The sequence below is a fragment of the Misgurnus anguillicaudatus genome, chromosome 19 (assembly GCF_027580225.2).
Source record: "Misgurnus anguillicaudatus chromosome 19, ASM2758022v2, whole genome shotgun sequence".
NCBI classification, from domain to species: domain Eukaryota; kingdom Metazoa; phylum Chordata; class Actinopteri; order Cypriniformes; family Cobitidae; genus Misgurnus; species Misgurnus anguillicaudatus.
The window spans coordinates 31,359,789-31,386,695 of NC_073355.2; the positions used below are offsets into that span (position 1 = coordinate 31,359,789).

General features: G+C 36.9%; 1 protein-coding gene across 2 annotated transcripts; it reads left to right on the forward strand.

Moving 5' to 3' along the window:
* Positions 1–464: 464 nt before the first annotated feature.
* itgb3a (integrin beta 3a) lies at positions 465–25,621 on the forward strand. 2 transcript variants are annotated; one of them, XM_073857455.1, is made up of 15 exons: positions 465–618; positions 3,407–3,492; positions 3,582–3,786; positions 3,868–4,115; positions 4,199–4,366; positions 4,791–4,952; positions 5,309–5,404; positions 5,498–5,587; positions 7,290–7,424; positions 7,664–8,093; positions 15,951–16,173; positions 18,562–18,659; positions 21,226–21,345; positions 21,795–21,961; positions 24,425–25,621. In XM_073857455.1, the coding sequence occupies exons 1-15, from the start codon at positions 558–560 to the stop codon at positions 24,494–24,496; spliced, it is 2,361 nt and encodes a 786-aa protein (XP_073713556.1). In that variant the 5' UTR covers positions 465–557; the 3' UTR covers positions 24,497–25,621. The 2 variants fall into 2 exon arrangements, with proteins under 2 accessions (XP_073713556.1, XP_073713557.1); XM_073857456.1 differs by having other exon boundaries at positions 4,794–4,952.
* Positions 25,622–26,907: the final 1,286 nt, after the last annotated feature.

Sequence of the window (26,907 nt, forward strand, 5' to 3'; positions counted from 1 at the left end):
ATGTGATAGTCAACATGCACAAACAGAAAAACAATTTCAATAACATCTTTACTCAATTGCTGAAGATAAACCACACACTCACACCGAGAACGAAACAGAAACAAGGAAACAAAAAGTCACAATAAGAAACCACAGTAATGCACAAAATGGTCCTACACAGGTGCTACTATATGGCATTTAAATGGTTCCCTATATGATTACAAGCCAGTGAACCACTATACTGTGAAGCTTAACAGTTATTGATTTTCATGCAGAATATGACTATATTTCTATACTGTTTAATTAATATAATTTTTGTACTTTTTAACAAACTTTAGTGTGAAATGTATAGTTAATTGTTAAGTTTCAACTTGCCTGTGGCTACACATTTTATTGAGTTGTGATGAAACACATGTTAGGTCAGGAAGTGCTGAAATGAGTGAGGTCATCTGTTCTAACATGCTTCGGAATGACAGCTACCCCTCCCAGTTTAAACATCAGTAAATCAGCCAGAGAGGACGCAGATAACCACAACAGTAGACTGTTTTTCTCTGGCCAGTAGCTTTGGATAAATTAAAATGGGACTTACTTTGGTAGAAGTTTGGATATCTGTTATAGCACTAGTTTCCTTATCTGTGGGTAAGTTAGTTTTGTTGTTGTGTACTTAGACTATTGTTAACAATAGCAATAATTCATTAAAATCATGTTCAATTATGTTCAAGACATATATGTGTGTGTGTGTGTGTGTGTGTGTGTGTGTGTGTGTGTGTGTGTGTGTGTGTGTGTGTGTGTGTGTGTGTGTGTGTGTGAATGATGGGATATATATGAAGAGTTCAGATGCAAAACCCTCTGCATCATGTTTTCTTGCAAAATAGCATTTTTATTAGGCTCTTATGTTTAGGTTCAGTGATTTCACTTTAATGGCAACGAAAAAGTTATAGAAATGCCTGATTTCTGTGCACTTATACCTTGTTCACACTGTCAGTCCATATCTGATTTTGGTGCATACCTGTATCTGATTTGACAGACTCACTGTCCATATTGTTGTGTATCACAACTGTTCAGAATCAGATCTGATCTGTGCGTCCTGTAGGATCTGCCGTGTTGCTGATTATTTGCACTGTTTCTATGGCAATGACGTTGCCCCTGGCAAGACAAACTGCCTCAACATCTATCATATAAACCCCAATACATAGACTTTCCCAAACACCCCTATCATTTCGTCAGAAATGGACTGTTCCAAAGTTTGCGCTGGAGTTAAATTTACGTGACGTGACAGGATGACGTAACCAAAAAGCTAGACAAATGCGATCAAAGTGGTCAGACTGAAATGGATTTCCGGAAATGCGATTTGAAACGCATTTCAAACCACCTTTGGATGTAACCTGAAACGGATTCGAAAAAAAAAAACGGATTTTATGCGGTTTTTGGTCGTTCGTACTTTCTAAATGTGATTGATTCCATTTGTATATTTAGTGATGGGAAAATGAAGTCTCGAATGAAGCACAGATACTTCCCTTACTGTTTTGAACCATAATTCAAAGCCTCAAGAAGAGGGTGTTGAAAACTGCGCAATATTTGGTTAATAAAACATATAGCAGTCGCTTCTGGAAGAAGCTCCGTCAATGAAGCAAAAAGCTGATGAAATTCAGATGAATATTATTATTATTATGTGTACAAATAAAGCTTAGACAACATGTGTGTGTGTAAATGGTCAATATAATAATTGTATTTACTCATTCAAGTGTGGCAATTAATTCCAGTATGAGTTAATATTCTTCGATACTGTATTTTATTCAATAATCACGCAAGTTCACACACAAGTATGTACATGCAGTATTATCTATACAGTATTATGTGGGAATAAAATGTGAATAATGCAAATAACTGATAATGGAGTGGACTTCTGGGGTTTAAAGCTCACGTAACACACGCTGTTTCTGCATTTCTGATGTTAATCTGGAGTACCTATAGAGTAGTATGACATCCTTTATATCTCTGAAGAGTCTTTAGTTTAATCAGATTTATAAAAGAAAGATTAGCTTTACCGAATCTTTCCGATAGCGTACGAAAAAATGAAGAAGGAGGAGTTACTACCGCAGGAGGAGCGAGTACGAGTCATGCAACACTATACAACACTGTTTTAACTTAACTACATGTTCGTGTCATTTATATAATATACACGCGCCTATTTCCAACATAAGACAGAAGTCTTACTTACCACGTGACAACTCGTCATGACCTGGTTCTGAAAATGCACAGCATCAAACACACACGCAAAACTCCGCTGCTAATCCGGATAATAAACTATATTCATTGTTTCCATAAGGCTGGATGTCTTCTCCTTACATCCAAAAACACACTTCTTGTTGTGCCATTGTTGACTTTTGAAATTTAACAAAGCTGAGTGGCGTGATAAGCTGTTAGCAAGCTCTAGGGTCTCCCGCTGACTGACGGCTGGGCGGGGTTTTCCGGGGGAAGTTTTCCGGCGGAAGCCCATATAAAGAAGTGATACGTATCGAAAACCCCTGAAACGTCAGTTAGAACCGTAATCGAAAAAAACTAGCCGAAACTTGTACGAACCCTGGCGAAGTGCATTCGGCACAGAAATACTCTGAAACATGCCCAACTGCTGTTTTGACACTTTGCCTACATTTAGCATGAGGAAACAACTCTATAACTGTGTTAATAAGTCAGAATGCTTGAAATACCATTAAACCCCCCCTTTAAACGTTCTGACAAGAGCGTCGGGTACTCGGCTTGCTGGACTGGGGGGGCATTCATGAATTTTGGGTGGGCAGCCAAAACACTCAATGTAAAATATATAAAACAGATCTGAAGCTTTTACTTTATTTGTCTCTCTCTCTCAAAAAAAAAAAAAAATACATAAGTCATATTCTGTGTCTCATCAATATCGCCGACATTGTCGCAGACATTGGTTGGCGGGAGCTTACATAAATAGCGTTTTCTAACAATGGACGCTATTTTTTAAAGAGACACTCTATTTTTTATGATTGGCTGGACATTTTGGAGGTGCAAAGGGAAAATGGGGGGCAATGCCCCCCCTAGCCCCCCTGTAGACCTGGCCTTGACGTATGTGAATGAGCAGAAGGTGAAGCTTCGTTTGTCATTGGTCACGTGATTTAACGTTAACAACACAAGCTGCGAATCAAGGCTTCATCTGGCATGCCCACTTTTGCTCGACACAAGCTGTAACATCACATGCACCAAATCGGATTTGGACTTACAGTGTGAACAAGATCTTAGAGGACTTTGCTGAAAAATTGGCATCGCGTGTTGGATTCTGCCAAAACGGTATTTCTGAATGGCCCGAGGCCGGGATAAAGCAGCTTTTGCATTTGAGCTCTCATCCTTCTAAAGAGCGATATACTCTGCGTTTTCAAATATAATTATAATCCTGTTTTAGGCTCTAACATCTGCACTTCTAGAGGAGTCACTACATGTAAAGAATGTCTGTCTATCCATCCTACCTGCGCCTGGTGTTCTCAGGAGGTAACAAACACCTTATAGACACAAATGTTTATACACACATTCAAGTGCGTGCTTGAATTGCCTCACTCTTGGTTGTCTCAATGTGTCAGGCCTTCGCAAAGGGAGCGTCAGCTTTGTCCCGATGTGATCTAAAGGCCAATCTCATTCAGTCCGGATGTGGCGTGAAGTTTATCGAGTTTCCAGTCAGTAGCATGAAGATTCTACAGGACATCCCCTTAAGTGACAGAGCTGGGGGCTTAGCGAGCGACATCGTTCAGATGCAACCACAAAAAATACACCTGACCCTCAGGCCAGGTATGATGAAACATAATGAATCTTGATCCTTTAATGTTTAATAAGTCAACTTATTATTTTGCTCTCCCACCTTTATTTAAGATGATTCACAGCAATTCACTGTCACCGTGAAGCAAGTAGCAGATTACCCTGTTGACCTCTACTACTTGATGGATATGACCAACACCATGAAAGATGACCTACAGAAGCTTTATGCTCTGGGCAGTGATCTGGCCCGTGGTTTACGCAGTGTCACCGGTGATCTACGCATGGGATTCGGAGCTTTTGTAGACAAACCTCTCTCACCTTACATGTATACGTACCCCGAACAAGTCATCAGCAACCCTTGCTATAAGTAAGCTAAAGTTAGCCTCAAGTTTATTTCACATTTGCATAAAGAAGACCATATGAAAACCTGTTGTGTTTCCGTTGATATAAGATGGGTCAAACCTGCCCCCCGCAATTTGGCTATCGTAATGTACTCGCTCTGACGGAGCAGGTGGAACGATTTACAGAAGAAGTGAAGAAACAGAAAGTATCCAGAAATAGAGATGCTCCCGAAGGAGGATTTGATGCCATACTGCAAGCAGTAGTGTGCAAGGTGACACACACACTCATCAATATAAACTGACAAATACAGAATATATAAAACATATAGGGGTGGTTTCCCAGACAGGGTATAAATTAATCCAGGACTAGACCTTAGTTACATTAGGACATTGAAGTAGTTTTTACAAACATACCTTACAAAAAACAGTATCGCTGCGGCGGCCAGTGACTTCTTTTTTCACGGGCGCTCGATGTGAAGTTCGTCACAACATGTAGGCATTTGACAAAACACGTGATGCACATGGTTCACATGACGCAACAAATACATATTTTAAAAACGCAAGCAACACACGACACTCTGAACAAATATTTTGAATTTGCGCCCCTCGGATGAGCAGTCACGAGCCACCACTGTCTAAACTACAGTTTGCAATGGATATATATAGCACACAATCAACTTTCTTTTTCTCTTTTAGAAGGACATTGGATGGAGGCCAGATGCATCTCATTTGTTGGTCTTTACTAGTGATGATAGGAGTCATTTGGCTCTGGATGCCAGACTTGCCGGAATTGTCCAGCCTCATGATGGGAAATGCTATATCAACAGCAAAAATGAATATGACAAGTCCACTATACTGGTCAGCCTACATGTTATATATATTTATACCACGGACCTACTGAATGCTGTATTCTGATTGGCTGAGAAATATTCCATGGGTGTTGATTATTTTTCAATAACCACATGCTTAACCTTTAAAATGTCTTAAAAATAGTCACCAGAGCAATGTTTGTGGTAACCGTGGTATAAGCGGAATAATTGACTCCGGTCCTTTGAATTATTTGAAAATAATGCACACCCGCGGTGTAACGCATTACCACTTAGGGTGTGCATTATTTTCTTATAATTCAACGGCCCGTCGTCAATTATTCCTTACATATTTGGAAGGGTGATGTTTTTACAGTATACTGATATTTAAACATATATGTTTTGTAGGACTACCCTTCACTTGGTCTTATCACAGACAAGATATCTGAGAATAATATCAACCTCATCTTTGCTGTTACCAGTGAAATGGTGTCACTGTATCGTGTGAGTTTAAATGCAAACAAAACTCACCTTCATATATATAACATATACGTGTACACACAATCATATGTTGTCGTATTTCCTTAAATGTCACAGAATTACAGTGAGCTGATTCCAGGCTCTGCAGTGGGATTACTATCAGGAGACTCTGGAAATGTTATTCAACTTATTCTGGATGCTTATGCAGTAAGTAGCGCTGACACTTTATTTCGATAAAATGTTTACATATTCAGCTATAGTTGCAAAGTTACTTATAGACAGTACAGCGTCTGTTGGTGGGTTATCACAATAAAGTGTTAGTAGATATTAACCAGACAGTCTACTTATATTGTAATAATGACTGGTAGTTGACAAGCAGTTGCGAAGTTACTTATAGTTGTCTAAAGTGGACTATCAAAATAAAGTGTTAATTAAAGGAACAGTATGTAGGATTGTGGACAAAACTGGTATTGCAATCACACAACTTGTGGCTAAGGGTGCGTCTCATTTCTCTGTCTTACCCCTTACCCCTTCACCTCGGTTTTGCGTGTTCATGTGAGGTGAAGGGGTGTCTCAATTCTCAGTTTGATCAAGGGCTAGGGCCAAGGCGTAGGGATACATAGCCCTTGAAACGAAGTGTGATAAGGAGCACACTTGAAAGAGAGGGGTAAACGTTAACGTAGGAATATCTCAGGAGAGCCGACATCAAGACGTTTTATTGATGAACGTCGAACTGTCAAGGAGTCGCACAAATGAAAGTAACGTTATTTCTGCAGTTTAATCGAGATTATATTATGACACTCATTTTTTATGATACTTTTAATCAAATGTTCAAGCGGTTTTAATTGTAATGTTTTTGTTTTGAATCGCTAGTTAAGGCGCTAGCTAGCAGCTAAGTTATGTGCTATTTGTTGAGCTCCGCTCAGGCAATTGATACCACAACCTGAGGCAACGGCCTCTTTTTTGTTTGTCAACGCTTGTCTGTTTACGTAGCAGCCAGTTAGCGGCAAGGGAAGGTCGACGCAAACGGTAATCAAGTGGTGTCTCATTTTTTAGAATAACGATCTGTCTTACCCCTTTCCCCTTTACTCGGTTTCGAGGGGCAAGGGGAAGACGAAGACAAAGGGGAAGGGGTAAGACAGAGAAATGAGATTGGCCCTAAAACTGGTACTGCAATCACACAACTGGTGGCTAAAACTGGTACTGCAATCACACAACTGGTGGCCAATACGCAAAATGACAACATAAACATCAGTTGAGGGCTGCAACTCCACTTTTTAAATGACAATATCCTGGCCAGACCACTGTTGTCAGTGATATAAGTATTTGAAATGAAAATGATTTCTTAATGTCTAGTGACATATCAGGGCCATTTTACGATTAATTGATATACATTTCTTACATACTGTTCCTTTAAGTCACTAATTCATTTATGTAACATTATATCATGGGGCTGTTAAACGCTTTATTTTAATTGGTGAAAAAATTGCATTATTTTTCGATAAACGCACACCTGACCTATCAAATGTCTTAAAATAACCACCAGAGTAATGCCTTAGCAATATCTGTGGTAACCATTGTATAACTGTGGTCTCTGTGGTATAACTCCACTTGTCGTCCTGCCACAATACCAACTTGGGTGTGCATTATTTTCGAGTAATTCAACGGCCCGTTGTCAATTATTCCACGTTCCCCTCACATTATTTTGATTTGTGACGTTTTTCAGAGAACACATCTACATGTCCATTTGGCAGACACTTTGTTCAAACCCATCTCTACATTTTCTTAATTGTGTTTTCTCTGCCATGATCTTTGTTTTGCTAATGCAATGCAGGAACCGAAAGAGTCATTTAGACAAAAGCTACTTAGAGAACTTGCTCTTTAATTTAAGTGATTATTGGCTTTGTAGAAGATCAGATCCAAGGTTGAGCTGGAGCTGTTGGATGTTCCGGATGAGTTATCGCTGTTCATCAATGCAACCTGTCTGAATGGAGAGGTCATTGCAGGTGTCCGATCCTGTGCCGGACTCAAAATTGGGGATAAGGTAGGCTCGCCTGATGCATTAGTCATTTGATCAATATCATTAAGGAATGGTTTTAGTATAAATTTGGTGCAGTTTTATAGTTGTGCATAAGGATGCTTCCTGAAAACAAACTAATTCACAAAGAGTTTACAAAATAAATAACTCCTAAATTAATATGCCATAAGATATATGAGGTGTGTCTCTGTGAATACCTCAAAGACTCTTGCTTTTTAATATAAGCTCTGTATTCTTTCTCTTAGGTCTCATTTAGCATTGAAGCAAAACTTCATGGTTGTCCCAAAGAGAAGAGACAAAATTTCACCATAAAAACAATGGGATTCAAAGACTCTCTTGAGGTCACTGTTGAGTTTGAGTGTGACTGCCAATGTCAGCAGTTTTCCGAACCGGCGAGCCCCTCTTGTCACCACGGCAACGGAACTCTGGAGTGCGGCATTTGTCTGTGCGATCCGGGTCGACTGGGCTCTCAGTGCGAGTGTTCCGACTGGGAATATAAACCCAGTCAACAAGACAAGTGTAGCCCCAACCCGGAGACAGCGGCCTGTAGTGGACGAGGAGACTGTGTGTGCGGCCAGTGTGCCTGTCGCGCGAATGATTTCGGGAAGGTTTGGGGCCCGTACTGTGAATGTGATGACTTCAGCTGTCTTCGTTCTAAAGGACAGCTGTGTTCAGGTGAGGTCAACAGTAGATGGAAATTCCAGAAACTATTTACACAGACACACATGTACAAACACAGTAGTCTTTTAAAGGGAACATACCATGAAAATCAGACTTTTTCCATGTTTAAGTGCTATAATTGGGTCCCCAGTGCTTTTATCAACCTAGAAAATATGAATAAGATAAACCCAATAACTTAGTTTTGGTAAACCATTCTCTACAAGCATGTGAAAAAATAGGTCATTGAAATTCGGCTCCCCTTGTGATGTCAGAAGGGGATATACCGCCCCTTAATCTGCACTATCCAATCACGCCACTGCCATTTAGTACAGAGATCAGCTCATTTGCATTTTAAAGGTCACACCCAAAAACGACACATTTTTGCACACAAAGTGCCAATTTTAACATGCTATAATAAATGATCTATATGATTTTTTGAGCTAAAACTTAACATATGTACTCTGGGGACACCAAAGATTTATTTTACATCTTTAAAAAAGTCTTGCAATGTCCCTTTTACGTTAAATGCATATTTCGGATGATTGCACATAGATTTTTGTACCTGCCTTTTATTCAGTGATGTCACTTTCAACTCAGCACAGGGATGGCGTTTCACCATATTAGGTTATGTAACCACATACACAACCGTACAGATGAGCTAGACTTATGCTTGATTTGTTGTGAAATTACGGTCAATTCTGCAAGTCTGTGCACATTACCTGTGACTCTGTGAGCTGAATAGAGATCACATGACTGACTAAGTTTTTACAGGTCATGTTGTATCTTCGTCTTTGCTCAGTTGCATATAATAAGATATAGGTTTAAAAAGCAAGGCTTGATTTTGAAAAAAAGTAGGTCAGACAAATAGTAGTACTGGGTACAGCGTTTACATTTTTAATTAAATGTTATCTCTATTGTGGATTAAACATTAACATGAATGCAAAGTTTACACGTTTTTGTATTCAATATTATGTGGCACACATACTAATGTGGACAAAAAATTGTCTAGAGAAAATTGTTGCGCTCTCAGTTTACTATTTGTTTCTTCAGATGCTTAGAACAAAGAAGGATATGTAGAAGACAGAAAAAATGTCTCACTGCACACTGAATCTAAAAAGACTAGAAAGGTCTAGAAAGTACAAAATTTATTAAAGTGCACAGTGCAAAAATGTGAATTAAAAACAGAGAAACATGAGCAAACGTTTCAGCAGATTGCTATCCTCAGTGTTCAATATGCAACAATAATCACAGAGAAATTTAACATAACATAAACTGTATAAACATCCATACAGAAATAATGTTACAGAAAATAAATCACAGAAAACAAGAAAATTCAAATTCTTCATTCATACCCTCAGGAAATAAAGATTTAAGTTCAAAGATCCAAAAGGCCTCCCTTTGTAACAGTTTCTTGTTTCTCTCCACTTTTCTATGAGGTAAAATCCTCTCGATGCCCATGAACTTCATATCAGACAAAGAATGTTTGGCACGATTAAATTGACGATAAATGGGAGATGTATCGTTACGTCTACGAATTGCACTAGTATGTTCAATCATTCTGGTGCGTAAAGCATGTGTGATTTTGCCAACATATAACAGAGAACATACAAATGACGATATAAATCACATATGTACTCTTGCAAGTTATCAGTTGTTTGATCTTATATATTTTTTTGTGTACGAGGATGTAGAAATGATTGACATTTGACATATTTTGTGCAAAAAGTACATCTGTAGCATGAAAAATGACCCTGGGCATCAGTTCGAGTAGTCGGAGAAGAGACATGAGTGTCTGCATGAACAAGTTTATCCCTCAGACTAGAACTCCTGGAAGAAACACAAAGTGGTGGATCATAAAATACATACTGAGGATCACTTTGAATAATGTGCCAGTGACTGTTAATTATCCTCCTGACATCATTACTCAATGGACTCAATGTGGAATTAAAAACACAAGACTAGGTTTGCTTACTTTTAGTTACAATCAAGTTGCTTTCTTCCCGTTCCTGTAAACTACAAACTTTCTCAAGTGCAGTATCAAGCCATATATTGGGATACCCATCTGTTTTAAAATTTTTGTATAGATTCTGGGCTTTAGCATCAAAATCCTCTTTCCTAGAGCAAATACGATGAAGTCTTAAAAATTGACTATAAGGTAACCCACCTTAGGAGACTATTCTTAGCTGTGTCTTTTCTTTAAAGAGAGGAAACGATTTGTTTATCAACAATTGATATACAAATATCCAAAAAACTGACATTTGTAGTTCCACCTTCATGAGTAAATTTAATCGATGATCTTAAACAATCCATGTTTAGAACAAATGTTTCAAAATCACTTGTAGAGCTTTTGTAAATGACAAAACAATCATCAATGTACCTCTTAAACAAAATTATATGATCAAAAAAAAGATTGTTATTGAAAACATATTTATCCTCCAAAAAACCAAGGTATAAATTGGCATAGTCATACCCCATAGTAGCCCCCATGGCCGTGCCCTCAATCTGTAAATAATACTGGTTTTCAAATAAGAAATAATTTTTGGTGAGAACCATTTCAGCCTTTTCAATGATGAATTTGGATGGAAGGCCATCATCTTCAATACATGAATCAAGGAATTGTTTAAGGCCAATGCAACTCGGCCGTCAGCCGCAAATTCGCGTCAAATGCACAAAAAGCACTATTCGCGCGTACCACGTCAGACGCTCAATTTGCGCCATTAGCATGAACTAAATGCGAGAATGAATCAGAATTGCGTCTACCGTGCTAAATGCCTCATTTAATTGAGTCCCCAGTGCTTCAACCTAGAAAATGTGAAAAGTAACTTTGTTTGGGTAAAACATTCATTGCAAGCATGTGAAAAATAAGGTTGTTCATATTTTGCCTGTGTTGTCAGGTAGGCTCTTCTGATTTTGCCAAGTGGTTGATGTCCTCAGGACAACATTTCAATCAACCAATCAGATTTCAGAAATAAGTTTACAGTTTGTTTTAAGTTTAAGCTTACAACAAGGATTAGCTGTTTCTAGACCGTTGTTTTTCACTTATCATGTCCCTCTGATTTTAGGGTTTGGTTATGGTTAGGGTTTGGATTTGGGGTAGGTTTAGGTTTTATTTAGAAAAATCTTGTCCTTGGGTCAACACAATATGTTGCCCTGAGGACATCAACCACTTGGCAAAATCAGTTCGAGCTTGTGAGGTAGGTAGCAAGGCCATTTACAATAATAACACCCCCTTAATCTGCACTATCCAACCACAGCACTGCTTTCTAGTGCAGAGAGAAAGAGAGAGAGAAAAAAATTGATAGCACAATTGAGTTCTAATTACAACAAACCATCATCATTGTGATCAGTGTTTGCACTTCATCCACTCATTTGCATTTAAAGAACACACGCAGAAACGGCACACTTTTGCTTAGGCCTACAAAGACCTTCATGATGTAGAATGTTAGTATATAGTGAAGTCACATCCATAGTAGCAAGTATGCATCCTGTTCAACATTATAAATAGTTGATAAACACTGGAGGAAATCTGCTGCATCTCTAAGATAACTAAGAAGGGATGTGACTAATGGTCTCAGAACAAAATCAACAAAATTTGAGAGTTCAGTGAGACTTTTGTTACCGGCTACTATAGGCTGTCCTGGTGGATTAATCAAGCTTTTATGTACCTTATAGGCAGAATGTAGAAAACTGGCCTACTTGGAGAACGATTGAACAAGTATTGCAACTCTTTATCAGAGATCAATAACTGAGCAGGTGCTTCCTGATGAAACATCTCAATCTCTCTTTGAAACTGGGCTGTTGGATCTGATGGTAAAACTTGAGAGTAGGAGGAATTTTCTAATTGACGAAGAGCCTCCTGATTATAAAGCCCTCGGGGCACCAAACCCCCCCCCCCCCCCTTTATCCGCAGGTTTAATTACAATATCTTTATTTCGACACAATCTGTCAAGAGCCTCTTTTTTAGAGTTTATCAAATTGAACTTTTTGTTCTGAGGATGACTGCTCAAATAAACTAGTCACATCCCTTTCCACTAGCCTACAATACACTCTAAAAAATTTGCTGTAATTTTGCAGCTGGTTGCCAGTAACTTACTGTAGAAGATAAAGTCAAAAAATGTTTCATGTTCATTTAACTTTGAACAAAATGTTGCCAGTAAATAACATAAATGTAAAATCTACAGTAAGTTACTGGCAGCTAGTTGCCAGTAACACCCATTAATACTGTAATTTCTACAGACATTTTTTACAGTGTATGTATCAATAGATGAATTAGATGGACAAAAAGTACTGGTAGGTTTGAATTTTGCTCTTGCATTATACACATTTACATATGTTTGGTCTGAATGAGCATTTTTATAGAAACATTTGAGTCTTAATGTCCGGAAAAATTTGAAAAGTTCAATCTTGGTGCCAAAAGGGTCTGTGGCTTCATATGGAACAAAACTTAAACCCTTGTTAGGTTTTCTACATTCTGCCTAAGGTACATAAAAGCTTGATTAATCTACCAGGACGGCTTATAGTAGCCGGTAACAATAGTCTCACTGAACCACTCTCAAATTTGGTTGATTTTGTTCTGAGACCGTTAGTCACATCCCTTCCTAGTTATCTTAGAGATACAGCAGATTTCCTCTGTTTATCAACTATTTATAATGTTGAACAGGATGTACTTGCTACTATGGATGTGACTTCACTATATACTAACATTCTGCATCATGAAGGTCTATTGGCCTTAAAAAATTTCCTTGATTCACGTATTGAAGATGATGGCCTTCCATCCAAATTCATCATTGAAATGGGTGAAATAGTTCTCACCAAAAATTATTTCTTATTTGAAAACCAGTATTATTTAAAGATTGATTTATACCTTGGTTTTTTGGAGGATAAATATGTTTTCAATAACAATTTTTTTTTTTATAATATAATTTTGTTTAAGAGGTACATTGATGATTGTTTTGTCATTTACAAAAGCTCTACAAGTGATTTTGAAACATTTGTTCTATACATGAATTGTTTAAGACAATCGTTTAAATTTACTCATGAGGTTGGAACAACAAATGTCAGTTTTTTGGATACTTGTATGTCACTTGTTGATAAACAAATCGTTTCCTCTCTTTATAGAAAAGACACAGCTAAGCAGAGGTGGAAAAAGTAATAAAATATTGTACTCAAGTAAAAGTAAAGTTACTTTAATAATATTTTACTTAAGTAAAAGTAAAGTTACTGGTCTAAAAATCTACTCAAGTAAAAGTAAAAAGTAAGTCATTTTAACTTTACTCAGAGTAAAAGTTACTTTTTTTTGCAGCGGGGAGAGGTGGAGGATTCTAGTATAGTTCAAAAACGACAAGGGAATATACATCTCAAACTAGTTGTTTTTAATTGTAGGAACATTTATGGAATTGTTTAATGATCTTTACAGGTGGTTATGCACTTTTGAAGCAAAAATAATATGACATCTTCTCGAGGACGTTCTGAAGTTGTGTTTGACTTGACGCGAAGCTGCTAGACCTCGGAAGATAATGTGCATGGTATTAAAAAAGCATTGTGCAAATGAGCGGTAAAAACCCGGTCGGCAATTTATTACTTACTCAAGAGCATGAATCCTACCTTTCATATAAAAAGAAACACTCGCTTTGCGTCAGTGGAAAGTGGTCGCTTAAATATGGCCAGTGGTTTCTTTAATAAGAATTAAATTGAGGCGGGTCTGCATTAGCACGCGCCTGTCTCGTCCGTCTCCATTGTTCTTTTTGCGCGTTCGCCCAGCCCGCCCATCAATCAATCATCCGTGGCGCGTCTTTATCACCTTGCTTTTTTTAATATTTTTTTACTCAGTAACGGATATGATTTAAAATGTAGCGAAGTACAATACTTTAAACAAAACATACTTAAGTAAAAGTAAAAGTACAGATTTTAAAAACTACTCAAAAAAGTAAAAGTACACAAAAAACTTCTCAATTACAGTAACGTGAGTAAATGTAATTCGTTACTTTCCACCTCTGCAGCTAAGAATAGTCTCCTAAGGTGGGTTACCCTACAGTAAATTTTTAAGGCTTTATCGTATTTGCTCTAGGAAAGAGGATTTTGATGCTTAAGCCCAGAATCTATACATAGATTTAAAATCACAGGGATTTAAAAGAGGAACTATATTTTATGGCGTAATAGCACTTTTGGGAGTACTTCGACTCGGCGCGGTAACACCCTCCCTCTCCCATTATGAGAGTGAGAAGGGGAGCGGACTTTTCAGGCGAGTCGAAGCTCTCCCAAAAGTGCTATTACGCCATAAAATATAGTTCCTCTTTTAAATCCGCTTAGAAAAGCGCTACGTTTTATTTTGTACCACCAAACTTGCTCGTATAACTACTCGTCTTAAATAGGAAAAACATTTATGTGTTTGGTCACTTCTAACTTTATCTCTAAATGGTAGCATTGAATGAATGGGGCTAAGCTAAATGCTATCGAAGCGTCGCAGCGCGCTCCAGCGCTTACGTGCACGCACACAGATGATAGAGGGATGTATCAACAATTCTTAGTTAAGGTAATAACATATTTTAATATTGAAAATGAGTAGACTATTCCTTTAATGGTTGCTTTTCTGTAATAATAATAATAGTCCTCTATGACGTATGTAGTTGACAAATACGACTTCCGGAAGACGCACCGAAATCCTGTCCGGGACGCGTCCGGGAAGAATGGCACGTATGGTCACCCTACCTAAGAAGGTGCTTGCTTGTTGCATATTGAGCACTGAGGATAGCAATCTGCAGAAACGTTTGCTCATGTTTCTCTGTTTTTAATTCACATTTTTGCACTAAGCACTTTAATAAATGTTATGCTTTCTAGACCTTTCTAGTCTTTTTGGATTCAGTGTGAAGTCAGCCATTTTTTCTGCCTCAAAAAAATGTCTGTCAGGTATTAAAGGGATAGTTTGCCCAAAAATGAAAATTCTGCATTTACTCACCCTCATGTTGTTTCAAATCTGTATCAATTTCTTTTTCTGATGAAGTTTTTTTTTATGTTTGTATCCAAACCAATCAGAAGCACCATTGACTTGCATAGTCGGAAAAAAGAGTACTATGGAAGTGAACGATTCTGATCAGTTTGGTTACAAACATTATTCAAAATATCTTCCTTTGTGTTCATCAGAACAAAGAATTTGTAACATCATGAGAGTGAGTTTTTGAGTGAAAAAAAGTGCTTTACTGTTCTGTACCATGTGATAGATCTTGTGAAATAAAGATAATTAGATTTAATTGTTTCTTAGACATAGCTCATTGACTTAGATCATTTTGTGTTTGTGGGTGTGTCAAAAATGCATAAAAGATCATCATTAAGTGTGTCCCTTGGGTATATAAATGCGCGAAACGTACAATAGACACACCCAAATAATCAAGAGGCTTAACTGCTCTAAAATTTACTCATGATGCAATCCAATTTTATGTGTTGACATATGAAATATTTTGAAATGATGAAAAGCACCTACCAAAACCGATAGATACTGATAGTTTTGCTTTTAACTTTTTAAATCCTAGAAGTGCAGACTTTGTCGTCACTCGCTCGATTGAAAATAATCACACAGCATTCTTAAGTTCTAATGTGTTTTTCTATCACTTTTGATTGCTAGGATATAATCTTCCCTGATCATCTGCTGTTTTAAAACAACTGACCAATGTCAGATAGTCTAGAAAAATTTGCTTTTATCTGCGGATAACGATTATAGATTATATCAGTGAATTCCTACTCAAGATTAATGACAAATGAGTAGTTTTTGTTTTTAGTTTAACTGTTTCTTTAAAAATCTTTAAAGATAGCTTGAAACAAAAATCATGCTTCTGAGGTTTGTTCATTATTAATGCATGTATATGTTGTCTCCATTAGGCAATGGCGACTGCAACTGTGGGTCCTGTCAGTGTCACTCAGGTTGGTCTGGTGAGATCTGTGACTGTTCGACCCGCACCGACACCTGTATGGGGAGTGGAGGATTGTTGTGTAGTGGGCGGGGCCACTGTGTGTGTGGTGTCTGTGAGTGCACTCAGCCAGGAGCTTATGGGTTCACCTGTGAAAAATGTCCCACCTGCCCAGATGCCTGTACCATCAAAAAGTAAGTTGCAGTGCACTTGTCATTGTCGTCATGTGTCATGGTTGTTCAGGTTTTTGCTGTACAAGCGAGGATGAACCTAAAGAGAAAAAACAATGCAAAAAGTGCGTCTGACATATTTTCTTGAGCATTTTTATCAGGCTTTTCATGTAATGGATTCTACCAACAACCAGGTATTTCTGAATGGCATGAAGATGGGATTAAGCACATTTGAAGGGAAAGTATTTGATAACCGTATAGCAGGGTTCCCCAAGTCTTACACTGGAGGGCCAGAGCACTACAGAGTTTAGGTCCAACCCTAATCAAACTTACCCTAAGATTTGGGGAACCCTGACATATAGTATGCTCCCAGAGCATTTGGTTAATATCATTAGCTCATTTTTGATGGAGATTTTGGTTCATATTGACAGTTAATAGTGATTTGTTTGGCTGCACATCCATGATGCGAATCTCCCATTCCATCACGTCTCAAAGGTGCTCTATTGGATTGACTGTGGAGGCCATTGGACAACAGTGAACTCATTGTCTTGTTCAAGAAACCAGTTTGAGATGATTTGAACTTTGTGACATGATACATTGTCTTGCTGGAAAAAGTAGCCATCGGAAGATGGGTACACTGGGATTTTAAGGGGTTGGATATGGTCAGCAACAATAGCTAGGCCGTGGTGTTAAAACAATGCTCAACTGGTATTAAGGGGCCAAGAAGATATATCCCCCACACCATTACACCACTAACCTGAACCGTTGATATAAGGCTTTCATGTTGTTTTATATCAAATTTGGACCATATCTGAAATGTTGCATTGATTCATCAAGGCAGTAAGCGTTTATGCAATCTTCTATTGTGCAATTTTGGCGAGCCTGTGTGAATTGTAGCCTCAGTTTCCTGTTCTAAAAAAAACCCCAGTGTGATCTTCTGCTCCTGTAGCCCATCTGCTTCAGGGTTTGACATGTTGTGCATTCAGAGATAGTTTTCTGCATACCTTGGTTGTAATGAGTTGTCATTTAAGTTAGCTGGGTTTTCATCACACTGATTTTTATTGAGAACAAAGAACACAGACACATATACAAGGGGGAAAAAATAAAGATAAATAAAATAAGATAAATAAAAGGGTCATCATAGGTTAACAAAATGGAGCATTCTTTTTTTCAATGATTAAATTACTGTATCACACTCAATGGTAGATGTGCATGATCCATTTATCCCAATATCTAATACAATTTACCAACCCAAGTCTTACAGAGAGAGAAAGTTAGACTTTCCATACGGTACACCTCGTTTACAATTCCCAACCACTGGTCTTTTGTTGGAGGATCAACCTGCATCCATTTGCGCCATCACACTGATTTTATGTGGATTTTAAAGTATCGCATAAGAAAGGAGTGATGGAAATGCCAAATTTTTTTTATAAAAATCCCTTAAATGGGACAAATCATGAAAATCTGATTTTTTGCATGTTTAAGTGCTATAATTGGATCCCCAGTGCTTCTATCAACCTATAAAATGTGAGAAAGATCAACCCAGTAACTTAGTTCTGGTAAACCATTCTCTGCAAGCATGTAAAAAAATAGGTCATTGAAATTTGGCTCCCCTTGTGATGTCAGAAGGGGATAATACCGCCACTTATTTTGCACTATCCAACCACGGCACTGCCATTTAGTGCAGAGATCATTTGCATTTTAAAGGACACACCCAAAAAGGGCACATTTTTGCTCACACCTACAAAGTGGGAATTTTAACATGCTATAATAAATTATATGATATTTTGAGCTGGAACTTCAGATATGTATTCTGTAGACACTCTGTAGATTTATTTGACTTTGATCTTAAAAAGTTTTGTGAAACGTCACCATTTAATTCAAAATTTTTTTTTACACTCGCTTGTGACGGATTGTCTAGCTGTATTAACGTAGTCTTTCCCATATATGGGGCTCAACGTCATTGCGGTGCTCTTGCTGCTAGCACCTGCATCAAAAATTCAGCATTTCTTTATCTTTGCACAGCTTTGGCAATTACCAGCTGCACTGCTAGTAAATTTATAACTTGCCAAATCGTAACTAAATGCAGTCCTGTCCATTTTCTAAGCGTGCCTTGTTTAAGTTACTGTTGGTTGCTAGGTTACCAATACGCACCTTATTCGCATTCTTTTTTTTTGTGAATTTTGAAAAACTTTGCTTTATGTTTCAATGGAAACCTACTATTGCCATCTATCACATTGAACCAGACATCAAGGAAGCATTTTCATCCACACAACTGCCGCTAACTGCGTATCTATTTTTGATTTGTGTTAACAAGCAATTGAACAGGTGTTCCTAAAACTGTGGTCAGTGAGTGTATATGCGCAAGTGTTTGTGCAAACATCAATTGTTTGTGTATGTGTGTTTCTGCAGAGAGTGTGTGGAGTGTAAGCACTACAAGAGAGGAGATCTGTTTGAGAAGAACTGCAATAACATCTGCAGAGATGAGATTGTGCCGGTGGATGAGCTGGGTAATCTCTACTGCAAAACACACACATCTATAGCCTATATCGACATCCAACAACCAACCGATCCTTAATATCTATCTCTTAATCTCATCCTGAGATGGAACATCCACACTCCACTAACAGACTCTTTACTAATAACAGTGCAACTTCATTGCACACAGTTTCTGAAACTTTGCTGCCTTAATCTACACACAAAACCCAAGACACACACTTCACACCTCACATTTCACACTTCAATTAGCTTACTCACTTGTTCACGTGCAGTGTAGCACATGAGTTTCTCATGTATGTGCACAATGCTCCAAATACATATTAGCCCCCTTGGTAAATATGAGCAAAGAAAGCTAGAAAAATAAATTCCTCCTTTTTCTTTTCTTTTATAAAATTCACCAAAATCCAATGTTTCATTTATGAAAAAAATTTGAAAGTGTGTGGGGGGGTCACATCATACTTTTTTTTTCAAATACACCTTGGCCACAATTATTGCCTCTTCTTGAACCAAGCTCTAAACTCCACAGGAAGTCGGCCATTTTGAATTTTCTCTGTGATTTCTGTGCAAATTTCGCCATTTCCAGGCTTCATACTTTAACGAACTCCTCCTTGAAATTTAATCAGATCATCATCATATTTGGTCTGTGTGATCTAAAGGCCTTTGCGAGGTTAATTTGAGGAGCTTTTGACTTTTCGTTGGAGGGTGTGTCCGTGGCGGCCTGACAAATTTCACCATTTTCGCATGAAACAGGGAGTTGTTATAACTCAGGCATACAATGTCTAATCTGCCTCACATTTCACATGTTTGATAAGGGTCTTGGCCTGAACACATTTCAATGCCAATATTTAGCTTCCATCATAGTTCCATCATGTTTTATGGCGTGATTTACTGCTCTTAGAAATTTAATCAAATCATCATCATATCTGGTCAGACTGATGTTAAGCCCTTTGTGGTGATAAATTGCGAAGATCTTGACTTTTCGTTGTGGGGCGTGTCCGTGACGGCCTGTTAAAGCGTGATGTTTTGTCATAAAACAGGAAGCTGTTGTAATTCAGGCATACATTGTCAGATCTGCCCCCAACTTCGCAAGTTTGATAAGGGTCCTGGCCTGAACACATTAAAAACACACCTTAAAGCCACTTTCTATTTTGTGTAGCTTGTGTCTTTGGTTTTACCCATTGTAATGAATGATTCATTGGATTTGGGTTTTGTGTTCCTTCATATTTCTTCTCCTGTGAAACTGAAGGTTATGACTGGACAACATCATGTTTCTAGTCACCTTTGTGTGCTAAGAAAACGTTAATATAAATATTTTACACATAAAAATTTAAAATAATTGTTTTCAATGTGTGTTAGAGAAAATTATTTATTTCATAGTGTAATCTCCCCCCACATTTTTTATTGTTTTACTTCAATGAAACATCTTTTTTTTATTATTAAAGCTCAAAATGAAAAATGTGGATTTTTTTCATAGCTTTCTTTGCTCACATTTACCAAGTGGGGTAATATTTCGTCCACGACTGTATATGCATAAGAGTATATAATTTCACCAAGGCTTTGAATCGGTTGACGGAACGAAAACGAAAACCAGAAACTTTTGATGTTTTGCCAGAAACAGAAATGAAACCAGAAACTTTAAATATATATATATGTTCCGGAACAGAATTGTTTATTTAAAATAATGGTAACCGGTTAATACCGTTATTTATTTTTTTTTTTGACAAGATTTCTGTGCAATACTCGGTGAAGTTCACTCATCGGACTCACCGGTCCAATTCCAATCAAACGTGATTATCCCTATGCCCTCAAAAGATCAGCACTCTTGATGTATAAACTTGAGAGAGAGTTGTGCTACTGTGTCTGATACTGTAGTTCATTAAAATGCATTTGCGAATAAAGCACTAAAAAACAACGTCATTTTCACTTTATGTGGAGCGACAAACAAAGCGCTGTTTGGAATTCATCCTCCGTCTGTGTGTGTGCGCATATTTAAGTGGACTCAACAAATGTCATATCTGTATGTCAGAATTAGAGTTTTGCCGCTTACATAATGTAGCCTTTTTAATGTTTGATGACAAGATAGAGACTAAAGGGAAATTACGTAAACTAATAATTTAAGTTTAATGTCCTAATGATCAGCACTTATTTGTATGTCCCACAGCTGACATGAAACGCTATTAACCAGTTTCGGGAACTTTATTTTTTGTTCTAACTGGTTTAGGAACGTCAATTTTAGGGTTGAACTGATAACCGAAAACGTTAAAATACTGTTTCTGTTCGGAACGAACCAATTAGGAAAAAATCTGGTTCAAAGCCCTGATTTTCACTAAAAAAATTAGACTTTGTCTAATAGGACTGTGCAGTGTATCGCAAAAAGTTTGTTTTACAGTTGCAAAAGGAGAAGTGTTTAGCAACCAATGTGCCTTCAGTTTTGCATATTTTTCTGAAGATTAGATATATGTGAGAGGCTGGTATACTTTAGTGGGCAAGCTATTTACAAAAAACTGTAATTTGCATTTACTTTTTTGACAATATGTATTTTTGTTCACCTGTTGATTTGCCATCTGTTTTTTCCAGAGTTTCATGAGAAGAACGCAGTGAACTGCAGCTACAAAGATGAGGACGCCTGTGTGCAAAACTTCCAGTATTATGAAGATGCCAGTGGAAAGTCCTTCTTGTATCTTGTAAAAGAACCAGGCGAGTTAAGGGCAAAGAGAAATAGACATTGTTAAATGTAACATGCCTTGACATGATGTCGAACATTCTTTAAAGCAGTGTGATTCACACGTTTACACACCAACACACACACCAACACAACACTTTGGCTGAGATGGTACAGTACAGGGTAATGTCTGTGTTTTTCTAGAAACCATACAAATGTGTTATTTTTCCCTGTTACACAATCGCAATAGAAAAAAATGCTTAAAAATTTGTACTGGATGCCAATTTATTTATGCTTCATTATTAAAGTGATATCCCTCACTCCCTACACATTCACATGCACAGAAGCAACTAAATATACAATATTTACAGGTCAAGTGTGTCTTGAACAAAATTGCAACCTGAACGGTAACAACCAAATCAACGATTGTTTTTTATATAAATAATCCCTATCTCCCTCCCTCTCCGGTGATCTGTTTTGATAGAGTGTCCTAAGGGTCCTGATGTCTTGGTGGTTGTTCTTGCTGTTACTGGTGCAATCCTGTTGCTTGGACTGCTAGCACTCTTGTTGTGGAAGCTCCTGGTCACCGTTCATGACCGCCATGAGTTTGCTAAGTTTGAGGAAGAGAAAGCCAAGGCCAAGTGGGAAGCAGTGAGTTGCCACCCCCAAACCCCTTCAACCAACCAACCAACACACACACACACACACACACACACACACACACACACACACACACACACAGGCACGAATTATGACTTTGAAGTGCCCTGGGAAATATGCACCACATATTTTTCGACAACAGTGTTGCACCTGTACTGCAATATAAGATTTACAATTGAGCCTAAAAGCATATAAATGCACACATTATTTACTTTCACGCGGAAAATGGCATTTTTATCATACCAGTAGCCTATTGAAGATAAAAAAACTACTGACCTTTCCTAATCATATTACAGGGGAATATCCCTGATATTATTTACATTTCCGCATTTAGCAGACGAATCCATGCATTACAAAAACAAGCAGTATTACCAAAGCATTTACTTTTTCCTAATAACACATTTATTTAATTGTTTTTTTATTATTGCAAAATCAGAAATGTCATATATAAAATACAACTTTGCATATATTACATAAAATGTATCTTAGATTAGCAATGAAAATCCCAAACTTTTTCAGCGTGCGGCCCCCCTTGTGTACGGTGCATTCCTTTGCGGCCCCCCAAAGAAAATTTGTGACAGAAAACTGTTGTAAAACTCAACATTTTAATAAAAAAACATTCAATTATACAAAAAGTAGTGCTTTTGGTTAGTAGCCTTGGTTTTTTTAGGTTTAATTACACAGAATTCAGGATAGTATTTCATAAATGTCATAAAACTGGGGCCCCCCTGGCACCATCTCGTATTTTTGTTTCAGTATAAATATCTCGTTTTAAAATAAGATGCATTTTCTTGATGAGCAAAATGACCTAAGAAAATAAAAATGTCTAGATTTTAGACAAAAAAATATACAATTTAAGTGAATTTGTGCTTAAAACAAGCCAAAACATCTGCCAATGGGGTGAGATTTTTTTTTTAAGTTAACTTTTTACTTAAACACCTAATTCAAGTAAAAAATTCTCACCCCATTGGCAAATATTTTTGCTTGTTTTAAGCACACATTTACTTAAATTTTATATTTTTTTGTCTAAACTAGACTTATTTTAGGGCATTTTGCTTGTCGAAAAAATATATCTTAATTTAAGAATTTTTATATATTCCTACTGAAAACAAGACAAAAATACTAAGTAAGAAAGTCTTTTCAAGAAAAAAAAATCTTAGTATTTTTGTCTTGTTTTCAGTAAAAATATCTAAAAATTCTTAAATTAAGATGCTTTTTCTTGATGAGCAAAACGACCCATGAAAATAAGTCTAGTTTTTAAACGAAAAAAATATCAAATTTAAGTGATTTTGTGCATAAAACAAGCAAATGAAATCCGCCAATGGGGTAAGCAAAAAAATCTTTAACATTTTTGTTAAACACTTAATTCAAGAAAAATTCAAATTTGCTTACCCCATTGGCAGATTTGTTTGCTTGTTTTATGCACAAAATCACTTAAATTTGATATTTTTGGTCTAAAAACTAGACTTATTTTCTTGGGTCATTTTGCTCATCAAGATAAAGCATCTTAAGAATTTTTAGATATCTTTATTATTATCTAAAAAAATTTTCTTAAAAATCATTTTATAATTTATCTCATCTGACGCATTTTTAAGGTGCAAAGTAGTGATAGGAATAGTATAAAAAAGGTGGTTTTACCTTAACTGATCTTTTGAGATTTCCTTTGGGAAAACTTTTTCACGTCATCAAAATCCAGTTTGGATTATATGGCCATTTAAGACGTCTGGGTACGCGTGACTGCATAACGTTGTGTTTACTTGCTCTCAACAGTGATGAAATCCATTGGCATAATTTATTTGTAAAGCATTTATTAAAAACACTTTATTTTACAGAATTTAGTGCCATTTTATTAATTAAAATTACATGAAACGTGTACATACAATAGCCTAAATTTGCCATGGCCCAGTGCCATGGGCACGTGCATTATAGACCCGTGCATTAATCCGTCCCTACACACACATACCCAGCAAGCAATAGTCGTCATTTCACTTAGGAGGTTAACTATAGACCCAACATATTCCGGGTATAAGTAACCCACTTCTAGCCAAAATAACCTGAATTGTTTTAAAAATCGTATAAATGCAAAATTCTTTGCTGGGCACATTTACATCTCATTTATATCTATGACCATAATAAATCAACCATATCCTATTAAAGGAATAGTTAACCCAAATATGAAAACTATCTTATAATTTACTTACCTTCATGGCATCCCATATGTAGATGTAGATGACTTCCTTTTTTCAGCTGAACATAAACAAATAATTTTGTATTAGAATGCTGTCATGTTATCTTCTTATTTGAAAGCCAACATGCAAAGCTCTAAAAACACATCCATCCATCAATTAAAGTAGGTAATAAATGTCTGCTGATATGAAACATTAATGCTTTGAGCTTATTCAGTGATCAATATTTTGCATATCCATGATGTTGAAACTGTCTTTTGTCTTTTAGGCTAATAATCCACTCTACAAAGGAGCCACCACCACTTTCCAAAATGTAACATATCATGGCAATAAAGAATAACATCACTAAGAGAAGTTCTCATCCACCAATCACATCGGAGGGTTTCTCCAAGACTTGTGGCTGTCTTTAAATGTTGATTTATGAGATTAAAATATGGTACTAAATTGTTTAAAAATAATAATTTAGTGGTGCAAAGTAAGTTGCAAATTTACTACATCTTCAGACATTTCACAGATATTCATCTCTTATTGATATTCATCCCTTCTTACCGCTTTTCTGTCAGCTCAAGCTGAACTTTATAATACATTAGGAGGACATGACAAAATGAAATACAGATTTAATGCTAAAGTTTTGCTTAGAGAAGAATTGTACACTGTTCTGTCCTTACCACACATTTCTGCACTAAATACTTTTTGTATTGCACTGTTAGTATGCATTTAACGTCTTATTATAAGATTTTTCCTACTTGCATCATAAAGGTGTTGTGGATGATGTTTAAAGGTGCCTTATTATCCATTACTCCACCCTGCAGACTTGCACAAGTCTACAATTGCAATACATTTCAAACAAGTTTGAGAAAAACAGACAGGGCGTGGGTATGAGAACATTATTGATGAACGTATAGTGTGTGCCCAGAGCATTCGATTAATATCATTATATCTCATGTTTGACCGAGGTGGCATTTAGCGGCTTTTGCATCTGAGCTCCTCATTTCCACAATGTTAAATTTAATACTTTAAGCTCAGAAATATTGCTAGCTAAAAAAATGAGAATATAAGGAATGAAAATGCTTAGGAATATACAGTAGTAACAAAAGCAATCAACAAGATTTATGGAGATCAGTGACTGTGGTGTAACAGTGCATGAGTCTGTAGCACACACACTTTATATGTGCTCAAATCTGGCTTGCACAGGGAAGTGGTGCGAAAAGCATTTTAAAAATAAAACAAATGACATCTTGTGAAACTCAAACCCAAAGCTCCTAATTATAGGGAGATTGTTTTTACTAATCCTGTACACAGAGCTGTTTGTGCTGCAGTAGTTTCATCATAACCATATGTCATAACATGCTTGAGAACTTATGACTGTTGTTAAACGTTTATATGTTGGTTTATTGAATTGTTTTATGCAGAAATATCCAATTCATGATTTTACACTTTACAATAAAAACATTATGGAACAAAATTGATTGAATTATTTACCATGGACGTCTTAAATGTAATAGAGTCGTTCTGATTTAAAAACCCAATTAGCTATTTTAATGTTTTTTCACTGTCAGCATGGGTTTACTCCAGGTACTATGGTTTCTTAAAGAAATGCAGGTTAGGTAAATTGGCCCTCCCCAACTTGTGTATTGACTTCTGACTTGTGTGTAGATTAACTGTTGTCACCATGAATATAGATGCTGGAATGGCAGTAATGAATAAATAAACAAAACTAGCCTCAAGTATACAACGCTAATGCAATGTAAACTCCATTATGACTGTCATTACAATATATCAGGGGAAATAACTGACAATTATGAATTTTATAAAAAATAAAAAAACTTCTAGAAGAGATGTGAGTGTTGCTTGTGTGGAAATATTATTACCGGTAATCTAAAATAAATCAATTATTGTCTGAATGATTGAGCCAACATGTGTTCTGTTTTGCCACCCTGAAGAAACCCATTCAGACTTTGTCTTCCACCTTATATAAAATATAATATCCACTTATAGGGCAGGTGTGACATGAATTTTTCCAAGAAGAAAGATGAAATACCAAAAGCCATTGGACCAAAGAGCAGGGTTACCTACAAACTAACCCACTGACAGTCTTTCAGTGCCCTAAAGAATTGTGATGGCTTGTAAGCCAAGCTGAAGGATGTTGGGGCTGGTTGCACATGTAGTGTGGAAGTCCCTGATCATTCATGAATATGACAGGTTCAGCTGACAAGGGAGCTGTCATTGCCCACTCAGGCACAGGTAATGATCATATCACCAACATATCCATGTCTCTACCAATCCCGGCTGCTTTTATTAATGCATAAAGTGTCAAAAATATTTTACAGAAAAAGCATTCTTAATAAAAATTCTCTGGAGTTTGACTTGCGAATTGAAGAAATGGCTGTCTTTATTGATAATAATGATGATGATGATGATGATGTCCTAAGTGTCAGAATGAAGTGCAAAGCATGAGGTTTAATAATATGTAAATGCCATGTCACGCTCGTCCATGTATATGGCTTCTAGTTGACACATTCTTGCAGCAACACTTTTGCAGTTGCTTCTGAAACTTTTGTTGCCATAGATACTGACATGCACAATTTTCTAGAATTTTACCGAACTGTTGTTTCCATGGCAGCAGTTGAACTGGAGTTTCAATGTTGTTGTTTAAACTGTTATTATTAGCTTTCCAGGAAATGTATATACAAATGTGTTGATTAACCAATTATATACCCAGCATTTAACGCAAGGCTATTTAAACTTAAT